General features: G+C 38.4%; 3 protein-coding genes across 3 annotated transcripts in view; all 3 read right to left on the bottom strand.

Annotated features, from left to right (window-relative positions):
- The window catches only part of LOC306871445 (endoplasmic reticulum chaperone BiP-like), a 33,988-nt gene extending 33,036 nt beyond the window's left edge, over positions 1-952 (bottom strand). Inside the window, exon 1 of the mRNA XM_079419386.1 lies at positions 782-952. The gene's annotated coding sequence lies outside the window, so the exon portion shown is untranslated. The remainder of the gene's footprint in view (positions 1-781) is intronic.
- A 5,309-nt stretch (positions 953-6,261) lies between these two features.
- On the bottom strand, positions 6,262-10,634 carry LOC306871141 (FAST kinase domain-containing protein 5, mitochondrial-like). The gene is made up of 2 exons (XM_079418859.1): positions 10,500-10,634; positions 6,262-9,191 (listed from the first exon to the last, which is right to left on the bottom strand). Exon 2 carries the CDS (start codon positions 9,177-9,179, stop codon positions 6,810-6,812), a length of 2,370 nt encoding a protein of 789 aa, XP_079274985.1. The 5' UTR covers positions 9,180-9,191; positions 10,500-10,634; the 3' UTR covers positions 6,262-6,809.
- A 4,973-nt stretch (positions 10,635-15,607) lies between these two features.
- On the bottom strand, positions 15,608-25,345 carry LOC306870638 (leucine zipper putative tumor suppressor 3-like; the record flags this gene model as incomplete). The annotated part of the gene is made up of 5 exons (XM_079418027.1): positions 15,608-16,469; positions 17,375-17,605; positions 18,892-19,212; positions 23,080-23,592; positions 24,806-25,345. The coding sequence occupies 5 exons, from the start codon at positions 25,343-25,345 to the stop codon at positions 15,813-15,815; spliced, it is 2,262 nt and encodes a 753-aa protein (XP_079274153.1). The 3' UTR covers positions 15,608-15,812.
- Between the last annotated feature and the right edge of the window lie 255 nt (positions 25,346-25,600).

The raw sequence follows: 25,600 nt of genomic DNA, 5'->3' as shown, positions 1-25,600 counted from the left end.
TAACAGCATTTCTAATCCTGTAGTAAATTTAACATAACTTATCAAAAGATACCATACTTAGAACCAAATATTTACCATTTCCTTTATCTTCCAAAATTAAAGAAACTGTCAGTGGATATATCCATTCAGTGAATATTTATGACTTAGATCTGGATTTGATTCCAATAAATGTATATTTTGTGATGATATTGAAACCACATATCATCTGTTTTGTGTTGTTGTTGTTGTTTTTTTCACTGTATGAATGACTGGGTGTACCCAAAGGTGTCCTCACCTTAGAAACTTCACTGTGAAATACATTATATGGACTTTGATATGAACAATAACAAAGATGACTTCCTGGTTAACAACATCCTTCTGGGAAAAATTTATATACACAAATCTAAGAACTTGAAAGTGAAACCAATGTTTTGTGCATTTTAAAACAAGTTTATTTCTAATACAAAAGCCCCCAAAGTGATGAAAAAGAAAAATGCAATAAATCTTGTGTCCTTTATAGAACAATATGATTTACAGGGGAGAAAAAAAAACCTAGACCCTTTAATGTTTTTTTCTTTTCTTTATATTTGTATTTCTTCATGCAACTTTTCTGTAGGCTATATTAAATGTACTGATATTTCCATGATGTTGTTATATTACGAATTGTTTATTAAAAACATTTATATATGTAATAATATTTTAAAAACCTAGAATTTGGAAGTAGTTGTGCAAGTAGTCTATTGGTTCAGCTGATTCGAAGATTAGAAAAGGTTCGTTTCTCCCATCTCTAGACGATTCTTACCTGAGAACTGAATAAGCACTTGTCTAAACGGTGTGTGTGCTGCCTGTCTCTCTTCTCTCCGTTTCTCGTGTCTTCTCTGAGTCTCAATTAGTCAATTTAATGGCTCTAAAGTAGCCTACTTTATGGCGCTGCGCTCTCCTGTATAGCCAGTGTTAGAAGATTTTCGGTTTCGGATATTTTCTGTTTGAGTGGGCGGAGCTATCATGAATATTCATGAGTTCCCCCGCGGATATTTTCTGTTTGAGTGGGCGGAGCTTTCATGAATATTCAAGAATGCAATCATTCAGTCAGGGATGACTGCACAAAGTGTGCAAAGTTTGTGTAATAAAAAATGTGCACTGCCAAATAATAAAAACATTATACAGTGCTACAAAATGATGATCAAATGTACTTTAGGCATAAGTTTGCACAACACTGGAAATACAATTACCTTTTTTAAAATGTTCCATTAAACCTGCTGAAATGCAAGGAGCGTTAACTAAAATTCTCACATGTTTGGGAAACTCGTGAATATTCATATATGATCTGCCCACTGAAACAAAAAATCTCAGAAACCTCAAAATCTCGTAACACCGGCCACTGCTTCAGATGAGGCGAACTGTAACGATTTCATTGGCTTGCTTCAGTGAGACCTAGGGATGGAGAAGTGAAGCTTCCTATTAAAGCTCTGACACTTTTCTTTGATTGTTTTGGGAAAAGATTCGAAGCAACAGGAGTGTCGAAAACAGTGTCATCTTGTGGGAGGTCCAATGTATAGTAGCCATAAACCTGAGCAAGCAGATCTGTTTTAAGCACAAATAAAAGCCTGACAACACTAAATATTAAGTTATCTGATAATATAATTTATGAATTAAAGTGTGGCAATAAATTAAGTGTAGTAGTAATAACAAAAACAGCAATAATAATAATAGACCTAATAATAATACCAACAGCATTGCTTTAGAAAAGGAAATGGTGGTTTAATAATAATAATAATAATAATACCAACAGAATTGCTTTGCTTCACGTGACTGGAAGTAAAACAAGGTTTCGTTTTTCGTTGATCACATGATTCATGAGAAATTGAGCTGCCTACTCTCGATACACGCTTTGAAGCTTTAGTGTCATATGTAACATCACAAGGCCGAGCAATGCAAAGTTTTACTATAAGTACAGCGCAAAACCCCAAATAATGCCTGGAAAGATATTGGATATTAGTGTGCAGAAGTTCAGATTTTCAGCCATTGTTATCTGATAAAGTACTATTTAAATCTTGACATTTTTGTACAAGAAAATATTCCCATGGACAATCCCAGGACAGAAGTGTGGGGAAAAAAGTGTCTCGTTCAAGGTCACAAAGCAATAAGGTTGGAACAGATCCTTTTAATAACTCAACATTTCTTAAGACTTCATTAAAAAATAAAGATAGGGTGCTAAAGTTGTATTAGTACACTTACCTGATCAGGCATCATCCTTCAGATGCTTCAGAATAGATCAAATTATCTTCTAACTAAGTCCAATAGTAGAGAGTGCATCTCCTGGAAAACTTTAAGGTCAAGGTGCTCTCTGGTCTAGGGTTTATAATAGTCAATCAAAGACTTTATGATGACCATTGCACTCTTTCAGATTTAAAAAGCCTTCATTATCAGATGGCTACATCCAAAAAATCTCAAGCCTTTCTCAGGGAGAGCAAACAACAAACTCATCACAAGTGAAAGCAGTGCTGATTAGTAGACAACTGTCATGTGACCAACAACGCTCCGGTTACCAATGTAACGTCGGTTCCCTGAGATAAGGGAAGGAGCGTTGCATTGCTGACGCTAGGGAAACTCCTGATTCTGAAGCCTGATTTGTTCACATTTGTGTAGATGCACAAACCAATGGCGCTCTCACCCGCCAGAATGGGCAGAGTTCCCAGACCTTCAGCCGTCAGTCTGAAGGTCTGGCTACGCAAGACTACTGCTCCGCCAGCCCAAGTCCAAAGCACTCAAAGAGGGCTTCATAAGACTGAGCTACAAGGAGACCCTTGAGGTTAACCAACTTAACCCTTTCTGCCAAAGGGGGAAACAAGGTAATTTACACAGATAAAATCCGTGCCTGCATAGCAGGGATGTCTAAGATGTTATAAAATCTAACGAAGGTAGACAGCAACGACCAGCCGGCGGCCGCACAAATCACCCCAATAGAGAGTCCACTCTGCATATAATGAGCTCAGATACGGGAAAGACTGTACCTCGCTTTAGTTTCATACTGATTACATAATCGGAGAATATTCTCTGTCAGAGAATATAATCTCTCCTCTCCTCCTCCTGCCTGTCCCTTTGGACACAAGCAGAGCAAGCCTGTTCTTGATAACACTGCGTACATTTCGGAATTGCCGAAGACGAGGCACATTTTGCAGCATCCGCCTCCAAATATTTAAGCAATTTTTCCCTGAGCTTTTCAGCACCACCATTTTGCTTTGGAGCAAGATCCCCTATCACTCCGTCTATATAGTGCTTTGTGATGGGCCACTGTCGCTGCATGATGGGTCGGTCCTTGGCGGAAAAAAAAAATATTGTACCGGCCCAAAAGTGCATCTGCCCACCAGGAAAATGCCTGGTATGCCAGATTACCAGTTCGGTACTGGCCCCAACCTGAGTTAGAGGTGTCTGTCGTGACTACCTTCCTTCTGGAGATCAAACCTAACTGAACGCCTGATAGAAAGCTTTCTTGGAGGGAGCTCCGGCCTTTGTGAGAACTAGCCCTCTCCTCTTCTTCTCTGCACTCAGATCAGGATGGCTTCTGAGGCTCCGGGTCCAGGGAGGGAGAGGACCTTGGCGCTTCGGGAAGGGATACTTCCTAGCCCCTCGGGGCGCTGTTGCAGCCCAGGGTCTGGCTTCAGCGGGGGATAAGGCGGCACTGCTTTAGTCGATTGATGAGTGGACACGGTCTTAGGCCGAGTTCCTCCACAGCCCTCATCAGAACCTGGATCAGATGGAGACGGGATTTCAGGCTCCTCGCTGGAACACACCAACTCTTAAGCATCAGACGCAGTCAAGGCCATCGAGTTGCAATCTCAAGTTCAATCTCATCCACAGCTGCACCGAAAGAAACCAGGCCGCTCGCAACAGACAAGAAGCGCTGTTCCTCCCGTGTGAAGCACACCGGCAAGATGAGGCATTGTGGGGAGAGGAAGGATCTCCCATTGCCTCTTTGGGCGAAAAAGGACATGGGGGAGCAGGCGGAAGGCGGCGATCTGCGAGCGAAGACAGGCGGACTTATGTTCTCGCAGTGAGTGCAGGCCACATGAGCAGCGTGTTCTCTGGTTCGTAGGATCACAGAACTCGCTCCTCCACTGTGAATAATTTGCCATCCGAATCCATGAGTTTTATCACTGAGGTGATATGTAAATTAATTTTTACAGACATCCATATGAGAAACAATTACCGTCCGAATCAGGCTTTAGCCTTAAACTTATAAATCCAAAATGTCTCTCTCTGGTTAAGTTTAAGTTCTCTATTTCATTTCCTAATAGTAATATTCACATGATCAATACCTTGTATTCTAAGGATCGAAGGATTACTTTTATGCATTAAAGATTAAAGTGTTTTGCCATAGGATATTCTTCATTATCCCTTCTGATGGCATATTTGTGGCATATAAGAAGGGCTATGACATGTCCCCCATAGCACATCCTTTACTTGTTTAAAAATCTTGAAAGACAAATATATTGTTAAGGGTCCATTTTGTCAGATTTAATAAAAACTCAGAATTTGGTAACTCAGTACTTTTCATAAAATACTCCAAAGCAAACAATCCATCGTCATGGTCAATATTTATATATAAAGGCTAAACATCCATGGTTACCATATAGGAACAATTACTGATATTATTCAACTCTTGAAACTTTTTCAATACATCAGTAGTGTCTTGAATATATGCAGCAATGCCATCTAATCTGGCACATATTACGTTTAACCCAGAAGTTATGTGACATCTATAGGTCTGTTGATCACGTGACTTTTGTGGATATATTGGCCAGTTACTTCCTGTTTTTACAACTGAGGAAGGTGTTTGGATAGACACCGAAACGTTTTGTTGATTAATTTATATTCCAGTGATTTAAATAAAAAAAAAATTTTTTTGAGCGTCTTATTACCTGGAATATTTAGTTATGAATCTACACAGACGCACTTATTTAGATATCTCCCTGTTTAACAATAGCAAACTAGTGAATTGAATCAAATAGTTTAATTAGTGGTACATCTAAAATTTTCTGGGACAGGAGTTGAGAAACACTCTGACAAATGCTCGAATTTCCAAAACATGATTGCATGCCTCAAAAGCTAATCAATGTGAATTACATATTGTCTGTTGTTTGTCTGTGCTTTGTAGGTATTAATCCAGAGAGAGGAACAAAGAAGTTGAAAGGAAAAGTGCCATCGAAAACAAAAGGGCAAATGGTACAAAAAAAAAAAAAACAGGTTGAAGTGAACCCACATGAAAGATTTTCAGTGGAATTTCTGAAATAAAAGAAGTATGCACACACACACACACACACACACACACCCACAGATACACACACACACACACACACACACACAAACACATACAGTACAGCACTGCTGGAAATATTACAGTAACCGGCCGGCAACCCTGCTGCCAGTATTTTACTGTAAATCTTACAGGTAATTTTTTACAGTATATATATATATATATATATATATATAAAATCACAATTGCACCTCCTTTGACAGCTTTTTAAAAATGATCTATCAATAAAATTTATCTGCACAAAAACCCAACAAATTAAGTGAATATAAGCCTACATAACTTCAGCTTCAATCACGGTGCAATGGTGAGACCATGGAAATAAAGACATACTAGATATCTCTGACATTGTCTCTCACTAAATACACAACAAACTGCCCTGAGAAATCAACAGAAGAAAGAGGAAGTTGAAGAGAAAAATATGTTGAGTCCTTATGCCATATAATACTTGGGTTCATTCAGTAAACCCAATTATTGACCATTGTTTACATGTGAGGGACTAAAACTTTCAGCAAATGACCCTTCATGAACTTGTTCAACACTGGTACCTTTTCTAATGTTTATTAAGTACTAACTAATTTTTAAAAAGCAATTCAGCCTTGAGGCCATGAAATGCTGAGAATATGCTCTGTGTGCCATGTGTAACATTCAATATATAGCACGACCCAAGGTTTAACTGCCTCAGTTGTCATTCCATTAACCCTCCTGTTGTGTTGGGTCAAATTGAGCCACACTCGATTTGCAAACTGATTGAAATACTGGTTAAACTATTTATTTGTTCATTAAATTTTGTGAGTATTTCTCATTAAGGGTCATGAATGTGCAAGCAAAGCATCACCACATAGATATGTTTTGGAAAGGCTGTAAAAGTTTTGTTAAAACTCTTGTATTGGGGTCGAATTGACCCCTAATGGCTCCCTAAAATTGGTCAAAAATCAACATTTCTAAAAACACTAAAGAGTCAGGTTAAAAAAAAAAAAAAAAACTTTATTGAAGATTGCCAAACACTAAACTATGAAATACATGCAAACTTATGAAATTTAAGAGACGTAGTTTACTTGGAAACTGAGACTTGCCTTCTGTTTTAGCCAAGGAAAATGCACTGCTTTCAGTTGTTAGTTTATTTTTTTGGAACTAAAGTACTAGATTGATGTAGAAACTTATTTACTCTCACAATGGGTTTGAGAACCACACATAGCAAAAATGCACAGTACAAATGTAATAACTACTTTCACAAAGCACAAAAAACTTGTAGTTATTTGCACGTCAACAAGTACTCATGACCAAAAAAAAAAAGAACTGAACAAAAATGTCAGTCAAATTGACCCCTAACACAATAGAAATAACAAACAATTATTGAATTATATTGCTCACATATTTATAGTTTTTAATCTCTGACAGGGTACAGTACAGTTTAAGTTTTTCCTTTTTCCTTGCTGTGGTTTAGTATGAAAGAAATGTTAGCCGTATGTTGAGCAACACCGGGTAGTTTGTATATGTAGAGAAATCAATCAATCTATTTTTTGGAGTCAGAACAGCTGAATATCTTGCAGTGCAGATAGGCCAGTTTCTCGGCATAAGAGCGCCGCAGCAAGGGAAACCATTCCCAATGAGGCAACTCTACGACTCTGTATCCGGCCAGTGCTAGCTGTCTCCTCTTTAGTGCATGTAATCCAAGCAGCTGCTTAGTCCTGTAGCAATAGTGGTTCCTATGTGTCACTTGAACAGCAAGTCTCTGAATCGATGGTTTAGAATCATGCAGGTGAGACGAGTGCTTTCGACATTTGGTCAGCGCCATCAGCAGATCGTCTGTCAAGTCAATACCCACATTGAAAATACTTTCTCTTTCGTGGACTGGTTCGACGGTGTGAATCTCTGGCTTTTGGAAGAACTGGTTAGATGGTTGCACTGGAGTCTTACGTGTATTAGTTAGTTGAGCCAGTAGGTCGTCAGTTATGGTAACTCCAGAGAGCCTTGCATCTGAGTTTTGAGAGGCGAGATTTTGTTGGCAAGATCCGGGGGATACAGGAACAGGCTGGTCATTTCGGTCTAAATGCACTTCCAGATCAATCGAACGCAAGTGTGGAAGAATCATTTGTTTGCGCACAAACATCTCTCCACCAAGAAGATTCCTCAACACATCTTCAGCGTCGAGCACCTCAGGCTTCTGGCAGATATCCGATTGAGCAAAATCCCACAGTAGCTTGGTCACTTCTTCCCGAATTGCAAGACTAAGTCTTGGGACTGTCGACTCGGGTAACTCCAAGCCTACAGTTCCATCTAAGGTGAATAAGTCTTTCTTCAGCTCAAGCTCTTTGGAATTATAAGCCTTGTTGACAAACTCTGCGCTTAAAGCCAGACTGAGCAGATCTTCGGGGAATACACCGGCAAAAGCAAGTCCGAGCAGAGCTGTCAACAGATGTTCGGGGTATCGCTGAAACTCGGCTTGGCGTTCTCGTAAAATCGCAGTGAGACACGGATAAAGGTTGGGACATTGTTTGGGAAGGACTCCTAAAGTCCCAAAGGCCCACAGCATCTTTGCAGCATCTTTACTCCGGCATTGACTTACCACGTTGGGTAATCGTTCGGCCACAGCCAAGAGAATGCGATCATCCCGATAGTGCAGAGCGGAGCAAGCCAAGACGATATGCATAAGACCTTGAACCTCCATTTGCGGGGCACGTCGAGGAACCTCCGATCCCATGGCCTCCAACCATGGGAGATGGTCTAAATAGCTAAATCGCATAAGCTTCATTACATTAACGATGCCAAAATCACTCATATCCTCGACTACTACAAGCGCCCTGTCCATAAGCCGGCGTGTCGCTCTCTCGGACAGAGAGCGTTGTGATTTGAAGAGGCCTAAGCAAACAGCGCCCAGCTCTTCAGGCTTCAACTGGCTCAAATGACGCATAAGTAATGACTCGAGGGGTTGAACGAGGGTATCCGGACATCTCCTGCCTTCTCCGATTATGTACAAGAGTTGAACCAACTCTGGAACACCCATCTGGTTGAAGTTTTGGCTCATGTTGTTGAAGAGCCTCTCGAGGTACTTAGGAACACCTCGACTGAGGCATCGCCACAAGTCGGCGGTGAGCAGCAACTGGTGAAGCTCCATCTCGCTCGCTCGCCGACAGAACTCGGTTTCGTACAATCCCAGAATGCTACTGGATTGAGGCAAGCCTAAGTTCACAAAGGCCCTCAGTGCATCCAATAACTGCGGCGTTGTGAAGTTTTGCAGGATCTCCACGCTGTATCGCAGGAGCGTGTTGAATCGCTTGTCACCCCTTACGACCGTGGTCTGTTCTTTGGGAATCTGAGCAAGTCTGGACAAGAAATTAATTACTTCTGAAGGTTCCATGTTGTCTTTTTGTACAGTGATTTTATGAAGAACTAACAAGGCCTCATTGAGGTCTACCGTTGATGAGCGTTGGGATGGGTCATGGGTCATGTTGCGGTATTCAGGCCGACATCTCTGAAAGGCTCGTGGGTCGCTGTTGATGCTTGGCTCTTTGGTGGCGTTTGGGGTCGAAACGGCTCCTGGGTTTGAAGCGGTGTTTAACAGCGTGTTCTTGGTACTGGAGAGCCATCGTGAGGCGCTAATACTGTACGGGCTACGCTGTTGATGGAAAGCACGGTTTAAAGGGAGATTACAGAACAATTCTTCTTCAGTTTCTGAGCGGCCCACGGTAGAGGAACGTACCGCTGGCCTCTTGTAGTAGGCCGAGGGCTTGTACACCAGTGTGTTTTCTGTTTCTTTTTGTCTCTTTTGCTCTCCATTTTCCACGTTTGATGATAAACGTTGGGATCTAAAGATGGAAACGCGTTGTATGTGGGCATAAAGATGGCGCTTTGCCACAAGATGAAACAGCACCGTCGCAGACATCAACAGCAGGTACTGGAAAGGATAATAAAAGAGATTATTGTTTTTAATTTGCAGACCAACAGTGTTTGAAATTTGAGCAACTTGAAAAGAAATGGTCAGTTATGGGGTGTTAAATCATTAATGCTCACTTTTAATGTTCTTCTAAACAACAACTACAAATTATGGCTGAATTATTGTTATGTAATGTTTCTAGAAAAGGTTCAGCAAATATTAAATATTTCAGTTAAATCTGCAAAACAAGAACCAAAATCCATTCAAATATGATGCCTTTTGCATCTCGTGAGTTTTGACATAAATTACACCTAGACGTCATTGAGTTGACTTGTCTTGAGATGTGAGAACCAATGATAGTAAATGAAATGTAAACAAGCTTGCTGAAACGCAAAGAAAACTTATTTTACACAATATATATCAGCCAAGTGATTATAAACAATATTTTAACTGTCAAAAATGGTCTCAAATATTGTTTTTAATTAAATATTATCTATTATTATTATTTTGTCTCCAATATTGTCTATCACTATTCAACACATCATTGACTAAAGTCGCCTTTACATTAAAGTTGACATGAAACTAAAATTGCGATCATCCCTCATTTTATTCCCTATATGATGAAGAGAGTGTATGAATTTATTTATAATTAATAATGTGCATGGGTTATTTTTTATAATAAATACTGCAGTAAGAATTGTAACGATTTTCATTTCATGATGATGATAAATTTGGGTCTGTGCATGCTTTTACAAGACTTAAAATTAGTCCATTTATCCTCCTATGTATGTATGTTATTGTTGTTACTTGAGTTTAATAGCAAACGCTCCAATTCATTATTAGTGAATGGAAACGAGCATTATCTATCATAAATAAGAGCATTTTATATCATAAATAAGAGCATTATATATCATAAATAAATAAAAATATATATAATATTAATTTTGGAACAATCTATTACATTTGCGATTCTGTACTTTTACCTGACTGACACAGAAGAGACCATAAACAGAGGAGATTCTCGTGTCATTTAATAAACCTAACAACAGATTCACTATTTCGGCTTCGTTAAACAAGAATTTAATCCAGTTGTAACTACTAAATTTCACATTGACTTTCTCCGCAATAAAGGCTTTTTTCATATGCATTTAAAAAAAAACAAGAAAATTAAAAGTGAGATATTTAAAGCGTTATTTCCGCGTGGCGAAACGTCTTTAATGAAACCTAAATCACCGCACGCCCTTGACAGCAGCGCAACTCATTCACGTGTAAAATACCAAACTGAAACAACATATTGAGCGCCAATAACTGAGGAAATGATGCACGTACCTTCAGCGCGTGTATTCTTCAAGCACTCCTCTTCAAATCAAGTATTGATGTCATTAAGACACTGTAAAAGCACTCATTTCTGTGCTGAATGCACACTGACAGCAGCACGTGTATGGAGTGAAGTGCAGCGGTCACGCGCTACGGAGGCTCGCAGGAGACAAACACGCGCACAGCTACTGCACCATGATCAAACTTAGAAGAAATATTATTATTATTATTATTACAATGATAACGGACGTTTACTACAGTCAGTGCTGTTATATAAACAAACAAATAAATAAATGTCCGAACGCTTCTTACAGTGTTTAAGATATTATATAATATAATTAATATATAGGCTATATTATGATTAAAGTCAATGCCATATAAATGAAGTATAACTATAACAAAATATATTAAATTAATGCATGATTTTACAATATTAACAGTAATTGTACAGCACAATTACATATACACTTACATTAATAATTTTACAGTATTAACAGTAATGGTGCAATACAACACATAAATTAATAATAATAATTATATGATTTTTGATTTTTTTTTTTTTCTATTAACAGTAGCTGTAAAACCCCATGTATAAAATGTAAGGAACAGATGTAAAATTTAAACACAAATCACAAACAGGACAAAAATGTAAGCAATTAGTTATTTAAAATAACTTGTGCTGTACTTTAATTCACTTTGGCTTTCATTTGACCTAATATTTCATAAACGGATGTGTGCAGTCTCATAATGATAATTTGTCATTTAATAATTGTACGTGAACTCAACCTGTGGAGGTCTATTTTAAAGGAAAATCATGAAGAGACCAATTTCTTATTCACATCTTTATTATTTAAATTAATATTTGCTAAGATATGCTTTTCTCAAGCAAATTCTGGAAAAATAACGAAAGAAAAAATGAAATGTTTACAAAAACCTTTTGCATAACTGATGGAGAAAGGGAAGGACTTTACCGTAATATAGCCGATCGAAGAGTCATATATGTATATTATATTCCTATATTAATAGTTTTGAAAAATAAAAGCTGACATGTCAGTCTCATTACTTGACAAAAGTATTCACACGCATTAGCTCGGTATATTTGAATAGAATAGTTCTGTACACATAAGGAACAGTGATATTTACATGCAGTCGACTGCCTTTGTCTCTACCAAACACAGCAGGACACAACAGAAGCACATAGCAGCAAATGTGCCAAAGACAGCAGAGGTCTAAAGCTTTCTCTCCTAACACCTAGTGTCATAAAGCTGCAATGATTATCTCAAATATGGCATGATAGAAAAGAAGAGGCACGAGCGTTGGGACCAGAGCTCTCCGCGTCAGGGGAAATGAATCGCTTGTTTGTGCTTGTTTCCGAGATCCGTTTCCTATGCAAAAGAGAGGGACTCTGGCTTGTTAGTGCTGCGATGTGACTGCGTTAAAGAAATATCACTGAAAGTCATCGATTTTGCTTCAATGGAATAACTTCTGTAGCTTATTTCAAGACTTTGTGACAAAAGGTGTTCTGTAAAATGCTCCCACTCCCTCGTCAGAGCCTGTAGTGCATTTGTTATCTGGCCGTGTGCTGAAAAAAGCATACGAGTATACGACTTCTGCTGTTTCTATACAAGAGAGCACACTGCATACTACATACTGCACGCTTGGCCTTCTGTTTCCAGTGTGATGATGACAGAACCACCATCATACAGTCCTTCTTCATTTGATTAGATGCTATTTTTAAACAAGTTTGTATTAAAAATGCAGCATAGCCATTTTTATTCAAGAGACGCTGAATTGCACGTTTTGTTTCACGTGTCATTAAAAAATAATAATAAGTAAGCAGTATATAGTGCACATGGCATTCTATGGATGCTTACTTCTGCAACAGAATAAAGAAATAAAAAAGGTAATTGCAATTTTGTTTTTTCATCTTACAATTCAGATTTTTTATTCCGTGGCGGACTCAAGGTTGACTTTTTATATCTGAATTATGAGTTTATATATTTTATGTTTACGTCTATCTTGCAATTCTTCATTTTCTCTGAATTGTAAGAAAAAAGTCTGATTGCAAGATATAAACATGCAGTCAGAATTGTAAGATAAAAAGTCATTGTTCCCTTTCTAGTCTTGCAAATTATGAGTTTCTATCACAATTCTGACTTTTTTCTCCAGTTGCGAGTTTCTATCTCACCATTTTTAATTTCTATCTCACAATTCTGAGCGAGAAAAATGTCAGAATTGTAAGATAAAAAGTCAAAATTGCTAGCAATGCAAATAAAAATGTGTATTGCAAGTTTATACATCACAATTTTTAGTTTATATCTATAATATACAATTCTCACAAATTGCAAGTTAATATTTTACAATTCTGACATTTCGTCTCGCATTAATGACTTTATATCTCACAATTCAGTCATAACTCTCAATTCTGAAAAAAGTCAGTATTGTAAGATAAGTTTCAATTGATTTTCACATTTTCAACTCGTATCTCACAATTCTGACTTCACGTATTGCAACTTTGAGAAAAGAATTGCAAGGAAAGTCGAAATTGACATAAATAGATAAAAAGTTGCAATTACCCTTTTTTTTTGGCAAATTGCAAGTTTATATCTCAATTGCGAGTTTTCTCTCGCAATTGGGAATTTACATCTTGCAATAATGACTTTATATTTCATAATTCTGACTTTATATCTTGTAACTCTTCATTTTCTCAGAATTGCAAGGACATAAGTCAGATTTGCAAGATTTAAACTCAAAAAGGCAAGAATTGAGATAAAGTGATTTTGCATTCTGACCAAATTCCCCATTCATTCATCACACTGTTAATGCAAAGTCAATCCATACACTTTGCATTGTGAGAAACAGTATCGTGCAGAGCGTGCTCTGTTGTATACGACACAGAATATACACACTGCAGAAACAGTACGAGTCGTATGACAAGCTCAGTCTTCACACACAAACCACACATTTCATTCTTCACAAACCCTTCCAATATTCCACCTGATTTCTGTGCACTTCAACATTTAAATCATCACTTCAGTCTACTGCATATGACATTTTTAAAGTCAAATATTCTAAATGATACTTTCAGTATGTATACATTGACATGTTATATGCTCTTTTTGGAAGAATGTAAAGTCATATTCAAATATAATGGAGATCGACCCGTCGCCCTCTGCACAGTTTTGGCTCAGCCGCTGTCCGTCAGTCTAGCAGCTTCATCAACCAAACCTCATTCAGTAGCTGTTGTTCACAACAACCGAGTCCTCAGTTTAAAAGCAGGATGGTCTGAGACCGAAGCGTCAAGTGCACTAACATATTGACTTGTTTTTTAATCTCAATCTCTCGTTCTAGTTTACTCTACATTGCTCAAAACATAGAAAAGGGCAAAAACAACATTCAGGTGATACAGTACGTTCTGAGTTGAAATGAATACACGTCCTCCGCCGCTGCTTTGGGCAATAGAGCAGGAGGGTTGAGCGCTCCTCTATCCCGCACCAGGCCTCGGCCTCCAAACATACTCTATTTGAGCACGCGGATGCAAACACAAACTCATTTCACTGTATTCTGAGAAGAGCAATGCATTATGCATCGCAACAATGCATTCTGAGTCATTCAAAAGCTCAGGGTCAGCAAGATTTAATACTTGTATTCATCAAGGATGCATTAAATTGATCAAAAGTGACAGTAAAGACATTTATAATGTCTTTTATAATGAAATTTCTATACATCTGTGAATCCTAAAAAAATTAATTATCATGGTTTCCATGAAAATTAAAACTGTTGACATAATAATCTGGATCATTACATCAACTTAATATTGATTGTACTTGAAGTTTCTGCTTTAATTTCTATTTCTACTACATAAACTTAAAATATTCAGTGTTATTTCATTTTTAAATTTTTTCATCATTAATATTCAGTGTAATTTAAACAGATATGTCTGCATTAATTGATTTTTATCTTGATTAAACCAACTTAATGTCGAATGTAATTTAAATAGAAATTTCTGTTAATTGATCTTTTTTATTCTGCTTACATAGCTGAATACTGCATGTAATTTAAACTGAAATGTCTGCATCAGCTGACCTTAAAAAAACATTATTGATAAGATTTAGATATGGATAGCAGATATGTTGAAATTAATTGTAACAAAATATTTTTGAGTAATCAACTTAATATTGATTGTACTTGAAGTTTCTGCTTTAATTTCCATTTCTATTACATAAACTTAATATTCTGTGTTATTTCATTTTTAAAATTTTTATTACATCATTAATTTAAACTGAAATTCAAAATATTTAATATTGCATGTAATTCAAACTGAAATGTCTGCATCAGCTGACCTTAAAAAATAAAAAACATTATTGATAAGATTTAGATATAGATAGTAGATATGTTGAAATTAATTGTAACAATATAGTTTTGAGTAATCAATTAAAAAATTGTGTTTATGCTACAAATTATTACGTTCATCTAACTTAAAGTAATTTGTTGGTGAATGTAATTTTGCTACAAGTTGTCATAAATCAAAAACATCCATGCAAACTGTTTTACTTTTTTAGTAAGTATAGAATGATTTCTGAAGATCATGAGACACTGAAGACTGCAGTAATGATGCTGAAAATACAGCTTTGATCACAGAAATAAATTACACTTTAACACATATTCACATAGAAAACAGCTGTTTTAAATTGTAATAATATTTATAATTTTTTACTGTATTTTTGATCAATTAAATGCAGGCTTGCTGAGCAACAGAGACTTCTTTCAAAAGCATCAAATCTTTTGAATAATCTGTTTCATTTGTCCTGCACGTCTGTGTACTTGCGTAGAGTATGTTTCTGCGGCCCGACGAACATCGACATAAACACTCTCGAGACTGGCACTAAGATTTGGTCCTAAACGTGATGGCACGTTACGTCTGAGCGCCATGCGAGATCTTCACTTTAAGAGAAACTCCCTGCAGTTTTAGCCTGATAACTCTAATATTGATTGTTTGAAGGCTGCAGAGTACAGAAGATGCTGTGATCGTAAGGATATTCCTCAGCGCATCTAGGAAAGATGGTGACTTCTTAATCGCCTAAATTCTAGCGCCTGTAAAAACACAAAGCTTAAACAGTCCGTGAATAATCCCCTTAAACCCCTGAGTGTTTTCTGCTTGGCGACTGACCTCCTCCTGATAAGGCCACACACGCTCTCGTAACTACCCAACGAACCTGCCCTCAACCCACACACCTGCCCCAGACAAGCAGGGCATCCTTGGACAGTCCTCGGAAGCGGTTCAGTTTTTGGATTGTACTGAATGCAGTTATAATCAGGGATGCATTAGATCTCCGTCGACTCGATCCTCTCCAGTCGGGTCGGCACGGGCCACAGCGGAGCCAGCTGGTGCATCTCTGGCAGTTTCTTCTCCTCCGCCGGCGGGGTGGGAGAGGTGAGTGATATGGAGACAGACACGGGGGGATCTGGAAGCGGCGGAGGCGAGGCGGGCGACGGCGTGGCGATCTGGGCTCCCAGCTTGTCCACACGCTCCTCCAGAGCCTGGTTCTTCTGCAGCATCTCCACGTAGCTGAGCTGCAGCTGCGCCTGGTACTTTAGCACTCGCTCCTTCTCGTCCTGCCAGGTCTGGCGCTCCTGAGCGAAGGTGAGCGCCTGCCGCTCTCGCTGCTGCCGCTCCAGACGCAGCTCGCCCTGCAGTCGCTCCAGCTGATGCCGCATGTCGCCCGAATCCTGCCGCTGCGCCTTGGAGTCGTCGCTCTGCAGCGAGAGCAGCGGGTCCGGCGCCGGGAGCGCGGGGAGGGACGTGGGCGTCTCCGGAGGGGACAGAAGACGCTCTCGGCTGCGGGAAGCCACCAGCTGACCCACATCGGTCAGGTTGGGCTCACTGGCACGACTGGAGCTGCTGCTGAGTTCACTGAGGGCCTTCTTCAGCCGCGCCACCTCCGTCTCAAACGCACTCAGCTTGTCTCGTAGCACTGTCACCTACAGACACAGAGAGGGAAGGAGCACAAAAGCAGTCATCAGTAACACAGGTATATTTGTAGCAATAGCCAACAATACATTGTATGGGTCAAAATTATCTAATTTTCTTTTATGCCAAAAAATCATTAGGATATTAAGTAAAGATCATGTTCCATGAAGATATTTTGTAAATTTCCTACCGTAAATATATCAAAAGCTATTTTTTGATTAGTAATATGCATTGTTAAGAACTTCATTTGGACAACAAGGCGATTTTTATTTATTTATTATGTATAAATCTAAATGTACCTTTTTTGTGGTCCAGTGTCTCATATCTAGACATATCTAGCTCACAATTTGGGGAAAATATCAATGTTTCTTATAAAAATAACAATTGTTATTTGAAATTTGATGCCAAAAAATAAGTTCCAGGTTTGCTGTGCTCGTTTGTAGGGCTGGACAATTTTGTAATTAAATATCATTATGACCATTGTTGGAGAAAGTTACTTTTATTTTATTTTATATATATATATATTCTATCTGTTTTCCTTTTATTTATTATAGAAGTAAAAGAAAATAAAACACTTGCTACATGTACTACATTAGGCTAACTGAGACTTGTTGTAGCTCTTGCATATCATTGCTCTTTTGTTGGTTTTGATTGCTTCTATTGTCCTCATTTGTAAGTCACTTAGTATAAAAGCATCTGCTAAATGACTAAATGTAAATGTAATACAGTACTGAATGAGATTGAACTGCTTAGATTATGTGTTTGTTTGTTGCAGTGAGAACATCATAATGTACAGATGTTTTACATTTTTTATGATCATCAGTCTACACCACTTTTAATTCCCACTGCAAATGCATATCTCACATCTGACCTACTTTCTGTGTTGCAGTGATGCTTTTAGAGTCAGTGTTGGTACCTCGGCCAGCATGGTCTGCAGCTCGGCCTCGCAGCGCTCCAGCTCCAGGGTTTTGGTGCAGAAGGACTCTTTGAGGCTGATCTCGGCCTCCTCTCGCTCTCTCAGCTGAGCGTTGAGATCCTTCAGTTGACCCCTGAGGGCCACCATCTCTCCGGCCCGCTGCGTCACCTCGCCCTGACTCTCCCGCAGCTGCTGCTTCAGCAGAGAGATCTCGCCCACCTTCTGACACACCTGTACACACACACACATACTGCACAACTACTGCATACACTCCTGTGCAGTCCAAGCTATCTGGATATTTATAAATTACTAAAACAATGTTTTTGCATGCAAAAGCTGCAAATATTTCACCAGTGATTTAAAGCTGCAGTCCTTAACCTTTTTTGTGTTCAAAATTTACAAAATTAATATAATAAGCGAGTACATCATGAATCCATTTTCCAAACGGTGTTTTTGGCTTGTCCTGAATCACTACGGTACACCTATAATAAGTGTTTATATTCGGATGATTTCAGACCGGTTCTAAAATAGCCCCACATCATCACATAGCCTTCACCATACCTAGAGATTGGCATGGAGTACTTTCCATAAGATCATCTCTCAATGCAAATCAAGCCAGCTATTAGGCTAACTGAAATAAAACCATGCCAATCTCTAGGTATGGTGAAGGCTATGTGATGATGTGGGGCTATTTTAATTCCAAAAGCCAAGGGAACTTTATCAGGATGCATAGTGTCCTGGATCCATGAAGTAACTGGCCTTTAAAAATAAAAATCTGCCTGCCTCTATGGGAATTTAACATAGGGGTGTCCAGACTTATGCATCCTGTATTTCAAGGAAGAATATTTATTTATTTACAATACATTATTGATTCACAAAGAAAATTGGTGTCCTTAAAGGTTGGATTTTTCCTAATTTTTTTAATTAAGGCATTAAGTAAAATTTCCAAAAGATGATTTTTTTATTCCTCTTTTTAGTCAACTTTAGCATGGGTGCCTAAACTTAAGCATAGCACTGTATGTATATATATAATGTTTCAACAGTGATTTTATGAATATACATATTTTAATATATACATACTTTATGGAGTTATATATATATATTTTTTAAGGTCTTCTTATTCTAGAGAGTATTTTACAAAATACATAATTTTAGTCCATCTCCCGGGAAAAGAAGGACTGTAATTTTTAAATGCTACAAAATTAAGCGAAATTTACACGTTTAAAAAAACAAAAATATCTCTCAGTGGGGTCAGAAAACTAAGCTTGTTTTCTCTTTGAATTAAGTTGATTTTTCTGACTCCACTGTCAGATATTTGTTCTCATTTTAAGCATAAACTCACTTCATTTTGATCGAGTTCTCAAAAAAAAACTGTCTTTTTATCCTGTCATTTTGCATGTCAAGTAAATGTATCTTGATTTAAGGATGTTTAGATGTGCTGAGAACAGTGGATGTGCATTAGGCTACAGATGTTAGTCTCAAGATGAACTAAAACTCCATCTGTGAGTCTCTCTCACCTCCCACTTGGTCTCCTCTAGCCTGGGCAGGATATCGGCCTGCTCCTTCCTGAAGTCCAAGCACTTCTTCTCCAGCTCCTCTCTCTGAGCGAGCAGCAGAGTCATCTCGTCCTGCAGCCGCCGCTTGTCCTGCTGCAGACGGGCGATCTGTGCCTGCAGGGCCTGCTGTGTGCGCTGGGCTCGTCGGGTCACCTGCTGCAGCCGCCCGGCGTAGTTCTGCCTCAGCTCCTCCATCTCTCGCTCCCACACGCGCTGCTTCTCCTCGAACACCTGCACGATGGCCGCCTCGCTCTGGTCCAGGTTACGTCTCATGTGAATCACCTGTGAGGAGGGCAGCACGGCCGAAACACGCAAAAACCAGTCTCAAACAATGCAAGCTGGCATTTGCATACTTGCATAGAGAATGTTTCTGACCTTACTGACAGTTGATGCTAGGGATGCACGATATTGGATTTTTGCCGATATCCAATATTTTTCATCTAATTTGGGCCGATACCCATGCTGATACCGATATATTTCCTTTTGTTTGGAAACAACACCAAGTCTCTCCTGTGCAGAAATGATAAGAAAATTATTTTTAATGTTGGTTAGTTTTTAACAAGAACTTATTTATTAGGAATAAATAAATAAATAATGAAGGTTTTTTGACAGTACATTGAAGCTTTGAAAATAACTATAAATAAACTATAAATGGAATTCACCCCCCCCAGAAAGATGCAGTGTTAACCCTAACATTTTATTTTAAGATTTAACATTTGTAGATGGTCTAAAACAAAATATATGTAGAAATTCTGAAAATCTTTTAGAGCTCATGATTATTATAAAAAATAAAACATATTACACATTAATGAATAAATCAGTATATGTAAAATTATTTAATTTACAAGTGTCATGTTTGTGATTTTTTTTCATGTAAGCTATAGCTTCTGACCATTAAATCAAAACACTCATTATTTTATGACATCAATTATTGCTTTATTTAATCAGAAACACAGTCTAAGTGTTATTTGTGTAGGCTATTTTACTTTTAATTGAATTAGAAGTAGGCCAACAGCGCCTCCTACAGATTAACTCTCTTTACCGACCGGGCGTTAGGACCCGGGGGAGGCGTCACTGCTGCCGCTGCACGTGCTGTTACTGTTTACTCGTCTATCACACACAGAACCTGTCCTTCTGTACATGCTTTCACAGATAAAGTGCAGCGATCCAAAACAGTTAACCTTCTTATAACCTTAGTTTCCTGTTCACACTCACTGCATTTGGGGTATATATGACCCCAAAATTTAAAGAATGATTGTGAAAAAAATGTACATTTTTAATAATACATATAATATATTATTTTTTTTGTTTACTTCTCATCTGTACAGTAATGCTGTGTTTTTGGATATACAAAGTACTTTTGTACCTATTTACCACACAATTCCTCAACTATACCATTAGCTTGCATGTAAAATATTATTTTTTTATGAAAAAAATACTTAAACAATGATCTAAATTAAATATAAGTTGTTTCTGGATATTGATCTAGGTGTTAGCTGTACAATTCTGCCATCTGTTGGTCAAAGACAAACCTTTAGGAATTAAAATTTAAGAAAGAAATTGTATTGTCCATAGATACCCAGAAGAGGGCAATAGAGATCCATTCATTTTACTGGATGTAGCCAACTGCTCATATTATAACTTTTGTGATAGATTTTGTGAATTTATACATGTATAAACATTATTAAAGACATTAAAAATAAATATTCTTTCAAATAGTAGAATTTTGGTCGTTTTTGAAGCGATTTGAAATGTCTGTTTTTACAAAATACCACAGAAATTGCCACATAAGAAACACCTAAAGGACAAGACTTAGAATCAGATTGTAGTTGAATATTATTTATTTTAATGAACCAAATGTCTCAAATGGCTCAGAGTCATCGCCCTCAGTGTCTTCCAGGCATGATTCAGTTTCACTTGAATCAAGCAGGCAATCTAAAGTCTCCAGGAGAGTGTAACGCTTTGCCATACTGACACAGAATGAACTGTGTGACACCAAAGACCCTCTTTTATACCTTTGGTGTGGGAACTATTTCTTTGTTTTCAAAATAAAGTTGCAGCTCTTAGATCTCAGAGTAAACTTTCTCAAAGTTGAACAGGTCAGTTGCCTTTCCTCTCTCCCTTGCTCTCTCTGTCTGTCTGTGTGTGTGTGTGTGTGTGTGTGTGTGTGTGTGTGTGTGTGTGTGTGTGTGCGCGTGCGCATGTGTGTCTGTGTGTGTGTGTGTGTGTGTGTGTGTGTGTGTGCGCGTGCGCATGTGTGTGTGCATTAGGTCTCACCCCTTTTATCTTTGTTCTGCATTTGTGGCTGATTTTATTTGGCTGTGGCAGTCATACCTGTCTGTGTGTGTGTGTGTGTGTGTGTGTGTGTGTGTGTGTGTGTGTGTGTGTGTGTGTGTTGAGTGAGCATGTCTTTTCTACATTGCATTTTTGCTCTAGTACCAGGCCTTCATTTCTGTGTGGAAATTTTCAGATTTATGCTGGAATTATTGATTTTATTTGTCAATTTCTAAAAAAAATGCTTTCAATTGGAGTCACACCTGTGTGTGTGTTTGTGTGCGTGAGCATGTGTGTGTGCAAGTGATCATGTTCGTTCCACATTACATTTGTGCTCTAGTACCAGGACTTCATTGTGGTATGGAAATTTTCAGGTTTATTCTGGATTTATAGATTTTTTTTGACAAATGAAAAATAAAAAACATTTTTTTTTTGATTTTCCCATTCATTTCAATGTGGGGTCATATTGACCCCAAAGGTCATGAGTGTGACTTTTTTTTTTACATACCTTTAGAACAACCAAATCAAGCCCAGTTTTTTTGTGTGTGTATGGATAGATAATTTAGAAAAAGTCACAAGATTTTATTCCACTGAGATAAAGGGAACCATTATTTTTAACTAAAGAAAAGTCGCTTGGGGTCATATTGACCCCAGAGGATAACTTAAGGTTAATCTAATGGTCATTCAGACAAAATTTGCTTCAAGAATGAGACACACTGCTGACATGATCTAATAACTAGCACACCCTGAGTTAATGTATTCCTCTTATCGGCAAGACATATCGGCATAATTTTTCATATCAGGCCGATATTTACATTTAAAGCCATTATCGGCCGATTCCGATATCAGTCTGATCATATCGTGCATCCCTAGTTGATGCTACTTCTTGGAACGATAAAAACTGATTAAAACCATGTTAACCATAAAAATGGTCATTCTATTTATAATCAAGCAACATTTCCACTAAACCAAAGGACCTTTCCAGGTGAAAATGTTCTATTCTTGATTAGTGAAACTCACTGGCTTACTGTCATGAATGCAATTCAATAGGCATAACCAATGGTGTATGCAAAAATAAATTAATTAAAATAAATAAATATCCAATGGTGTATGCAAAATTGTGAGTAATAATAATAATTATAAAAAATATCCAGTGGTGCATGCAAAATTATAAAAAATAATAATAATTAAAAATATCTGATGGTGCATGCAAAATTATGAAAATTTTGGAAAAAAATAAATATATATATATATATATTTTTTTTTAAAGTACATTAAAATATAAATAAATAAGTAAAAAAATAAAATAAATACAAATAAAATTTAATTAAATATCCAATGGTGTATGTAAAAAAAAAAGCCGCTGTTTATGCAAAACTAAAGAAAAAAAATAATAATAAAAAAATCCAATGGTGTATGCAAAATGAAAGAAATTTTAAAATTAATAAAAAATTATCCAATGCAGTATGCAAAGTTAAAGAAAAAATTTATAAAAAAATATCCAATGTTGTATGGAAAATTAAATTATACAAAAAATAAAAATATGAATGAAGATTTCAAGTTTTGAAATACTGAATTTGTCTATAATGTTTCTAGGAAAAAACATGGTGACAGATGCACTTTCCAGGTGGCACATGGTAAAATTATGCCTCAGCGAGTACATCACATTTACATATAGTCATATACCAGACACTTTTATTCAAAGTGACTAAATAAATAAATAAATAAAATAAATAACTGAAAATAATAATAAATAGTAAACAAAACCAAGATACTTGCCAATTAGATTCAACAGAAAAATGCACTACTGTTCAAAACATCAAATGACACATACATAACGCTAAAGAATGAAAAAAGTTCTGTCACCTTACTTACTTCTTGCTCTCTCTCCCACAGACGGTCCTCCAGGTCCTGAATCACGTCGTCGGAGGACGGAGAGGGTCTCAGGGGCGCGGGAGCGTCGCTCAGGTGACTAAGGCGCTGGTACGAGGAGGAGCTCTTGCCTGAGGAGGAGCGGCCGCTGTCCGAGGCGCTGAGGCCGTTCTGGTAGCCCGGCTTGTCCAGGGCGACGGTGCCCAGCCGGTTGATGTGACTGGTGGAGGCACTGAGGGGTCCGAGCGCGGGCGGCGGGCCATAGCTGGAGCCCGTGTACGTGGGCAGACTGGTCAGAGAGTTCCTCCCGGAGTCCGACAGACTCCCCTGTCCTGCCCGGCCCACGCCGGCGTGTGTCCCGGGACTGTCCTGGTTCGGACCCCCCTTCTCACCCCCACTCCCTGCACCGGCCGTCCCAGAACTGGTCTGGAGGGGACACACCAGGTTCTGCATGGAGTGAAAGCTCTTGGGTACCACGGGTTTGAAGGCTGATGGACGCACCAGAGAGTCATTGGTCTGCAGAGACACAAACTCATCTGAATGGTGGCATCAAACACAGAATTCAGTTTTTGTTACTTTACAGTTAGTTTTTTTTTCAGCTGCTTTCACACATTTTCAAAACTTTGCCTCTTTTTTTTTAAACTTTACACACAAATTCAAGAATCGCACACACAAAATGCCTCACATCTCTTGCAAAACGAAGCACTGCATTCAAAATATCACAAACATCTCAAAAGCATGTGTGTGTTACATAGAGAACTGTGTGTTGTGTTTTGCACAAAGTGTTTAATGAAATTGAAAAAACTGCAATATCAACTGTACTTTAGTATAACTATATGTTGATATTTTTAATTAGCTTTTATTTTTATATTTTATTGATGTATTTATTCATTGATATATTTATTTTTATGTCCTTTTGTCATTTTTATTGTGTGTGTATATACATATATACATATTTCAGTTAGTTGCAATTCAACATTTCTTTCTAATGTTCATTTAAGCTTTTTGTAATTAGAGTTAGTTCACCCAAAAATGAAAGTTCTGTCATTAATTACTAATAGACTTTTAATGACAATTATTTATTTTTTAGCTCATTATGATGTAATATGTCATCATTTTGAGTGTGTCTCAAAATTACGATTTAGTAGCTATGGCATAATTTAAATTTTTAAGGACATAATAATAATTTGTTACATTTATATAGCGCTTTTCTGGGTACTCAAAGCGCTTTACATGGAAGGGGGGAATCTCCTCAACCACCACCAATTTGACTATTTATCTCATAATTATGACTTGGTATGTCCTAATATTTAATTTTTACCTCATAATTTTGACTTAGTAGCTACTGTATCTCATAATTTCAACTTTTGACACATTTATGACTTTTTATCTCATAATTTTTACTTAGTAGCTACTGTATCTCATAATTTCAACTTTTATTGACACAATTATAACTTTTTTTTTCATCATTATGATGAAGTTAATCATCAAAATCATTTAGAATTTTTGTCTCACAATTATGGTTTAGTAGCTATCTCATAATTTCTACTTTTTATGTCACAATTATGATTCAATAAAGGAGGGCTTCCATAAATGTATGTCCTGTGAGGCTAAAGGGTTTGCTGTGCTTAGCTGGGTATGTTCTTGTGTTCTTTATTGTGCCACTACAAAACACACTAAACGATGCACTACTCGCACCTCCTCTTGAACACAGCCGTTGTTGGCGTACCTGTGCATGCTCGAGTTTTCCCGAGACGGGCAGGATGTTGGGCGGGTTATGATTATCGGGTTTGGCTTTGCTCTTGTCCTTGTGTGACGGCCGAGGCAGCTGCAGTGGAGCTTGATGGCTGCCGTTCTTGTCGTTGTTCAGCACGATGTTGTTCCCGCACAGGTCCAGACTCTCTCCGCGCCTGTGTCCTTCCCGCCGCGCCCCGTTGGCGAACACCACGTTGGACACCAGCCTCTCTCCGTTGAGCGTCTGCTGGCGGTTGGCGTTGTGTGCAGCGGTGCGCTCGACGTCGGCGTGGTTGCGAGCGTTAGCATGGAAATCCCTCTCAGCGTTATAGCTGTGCTCGTCGGCGGAGACGCCCTTGGTCTTGGTGCTGGGGCCGGGGATGCGCTCGGCACTGAAGCTGCGGTCGTCCAGGCGGCGGCGGGCCGACCCGGGGGTCGGCGCGGCCACCAGCGGGCCGTTGGGGGTGGTGCGGGTGCCCACGCTGCGCATTGTGATGGGCCGCTGACTGGAGGCCCCGCTCCCTACGCTGCCCATGCCAGGAGCCTCGAGTGCTTCACTCCGCCGCCCACAGCTCCAACACACACGGGCATGAAGGGGAAGTGAGCCGGGTCACACACAGACACACTGCAACACAACACACTGCGTTAGTGGCCTTATTCACAATATACCACATGAAATGAAAATTCTGTCATCATTTACTCATGTTATTCCAAACCTGTAACACCATGTCCTAACTAGGCATGACACTGTGACACGCAAAAAAGGTTTCTTTTCCATGTTAATTAGCCG

This window comes from Barbus barbus (genome assembly GCF_936440315.1).
Source record: "Barbus barbus genome assembly, chromosome: 6".
NCBI classification, from domain to species: domain Eukaryota; kingdom Metazoa; phylum Chordata; class Actinopteri; order Cypriniformes; family Cyprinidae; genus Barbus; species Barbus barbus.
This window is presented reverse-complemented; position numbering and strand designations above follow the sequence as displayed.

Excerpts from the sequence above, each read along its gene's own strand:
- LOC306871141 (XM_079418859.1), bottom strand. The coding sequence starts at position 9,179 with ATGTCTGCGACGGTGCTGTTTCATCTTGTGGCAAAGCGCCATCTTTAT.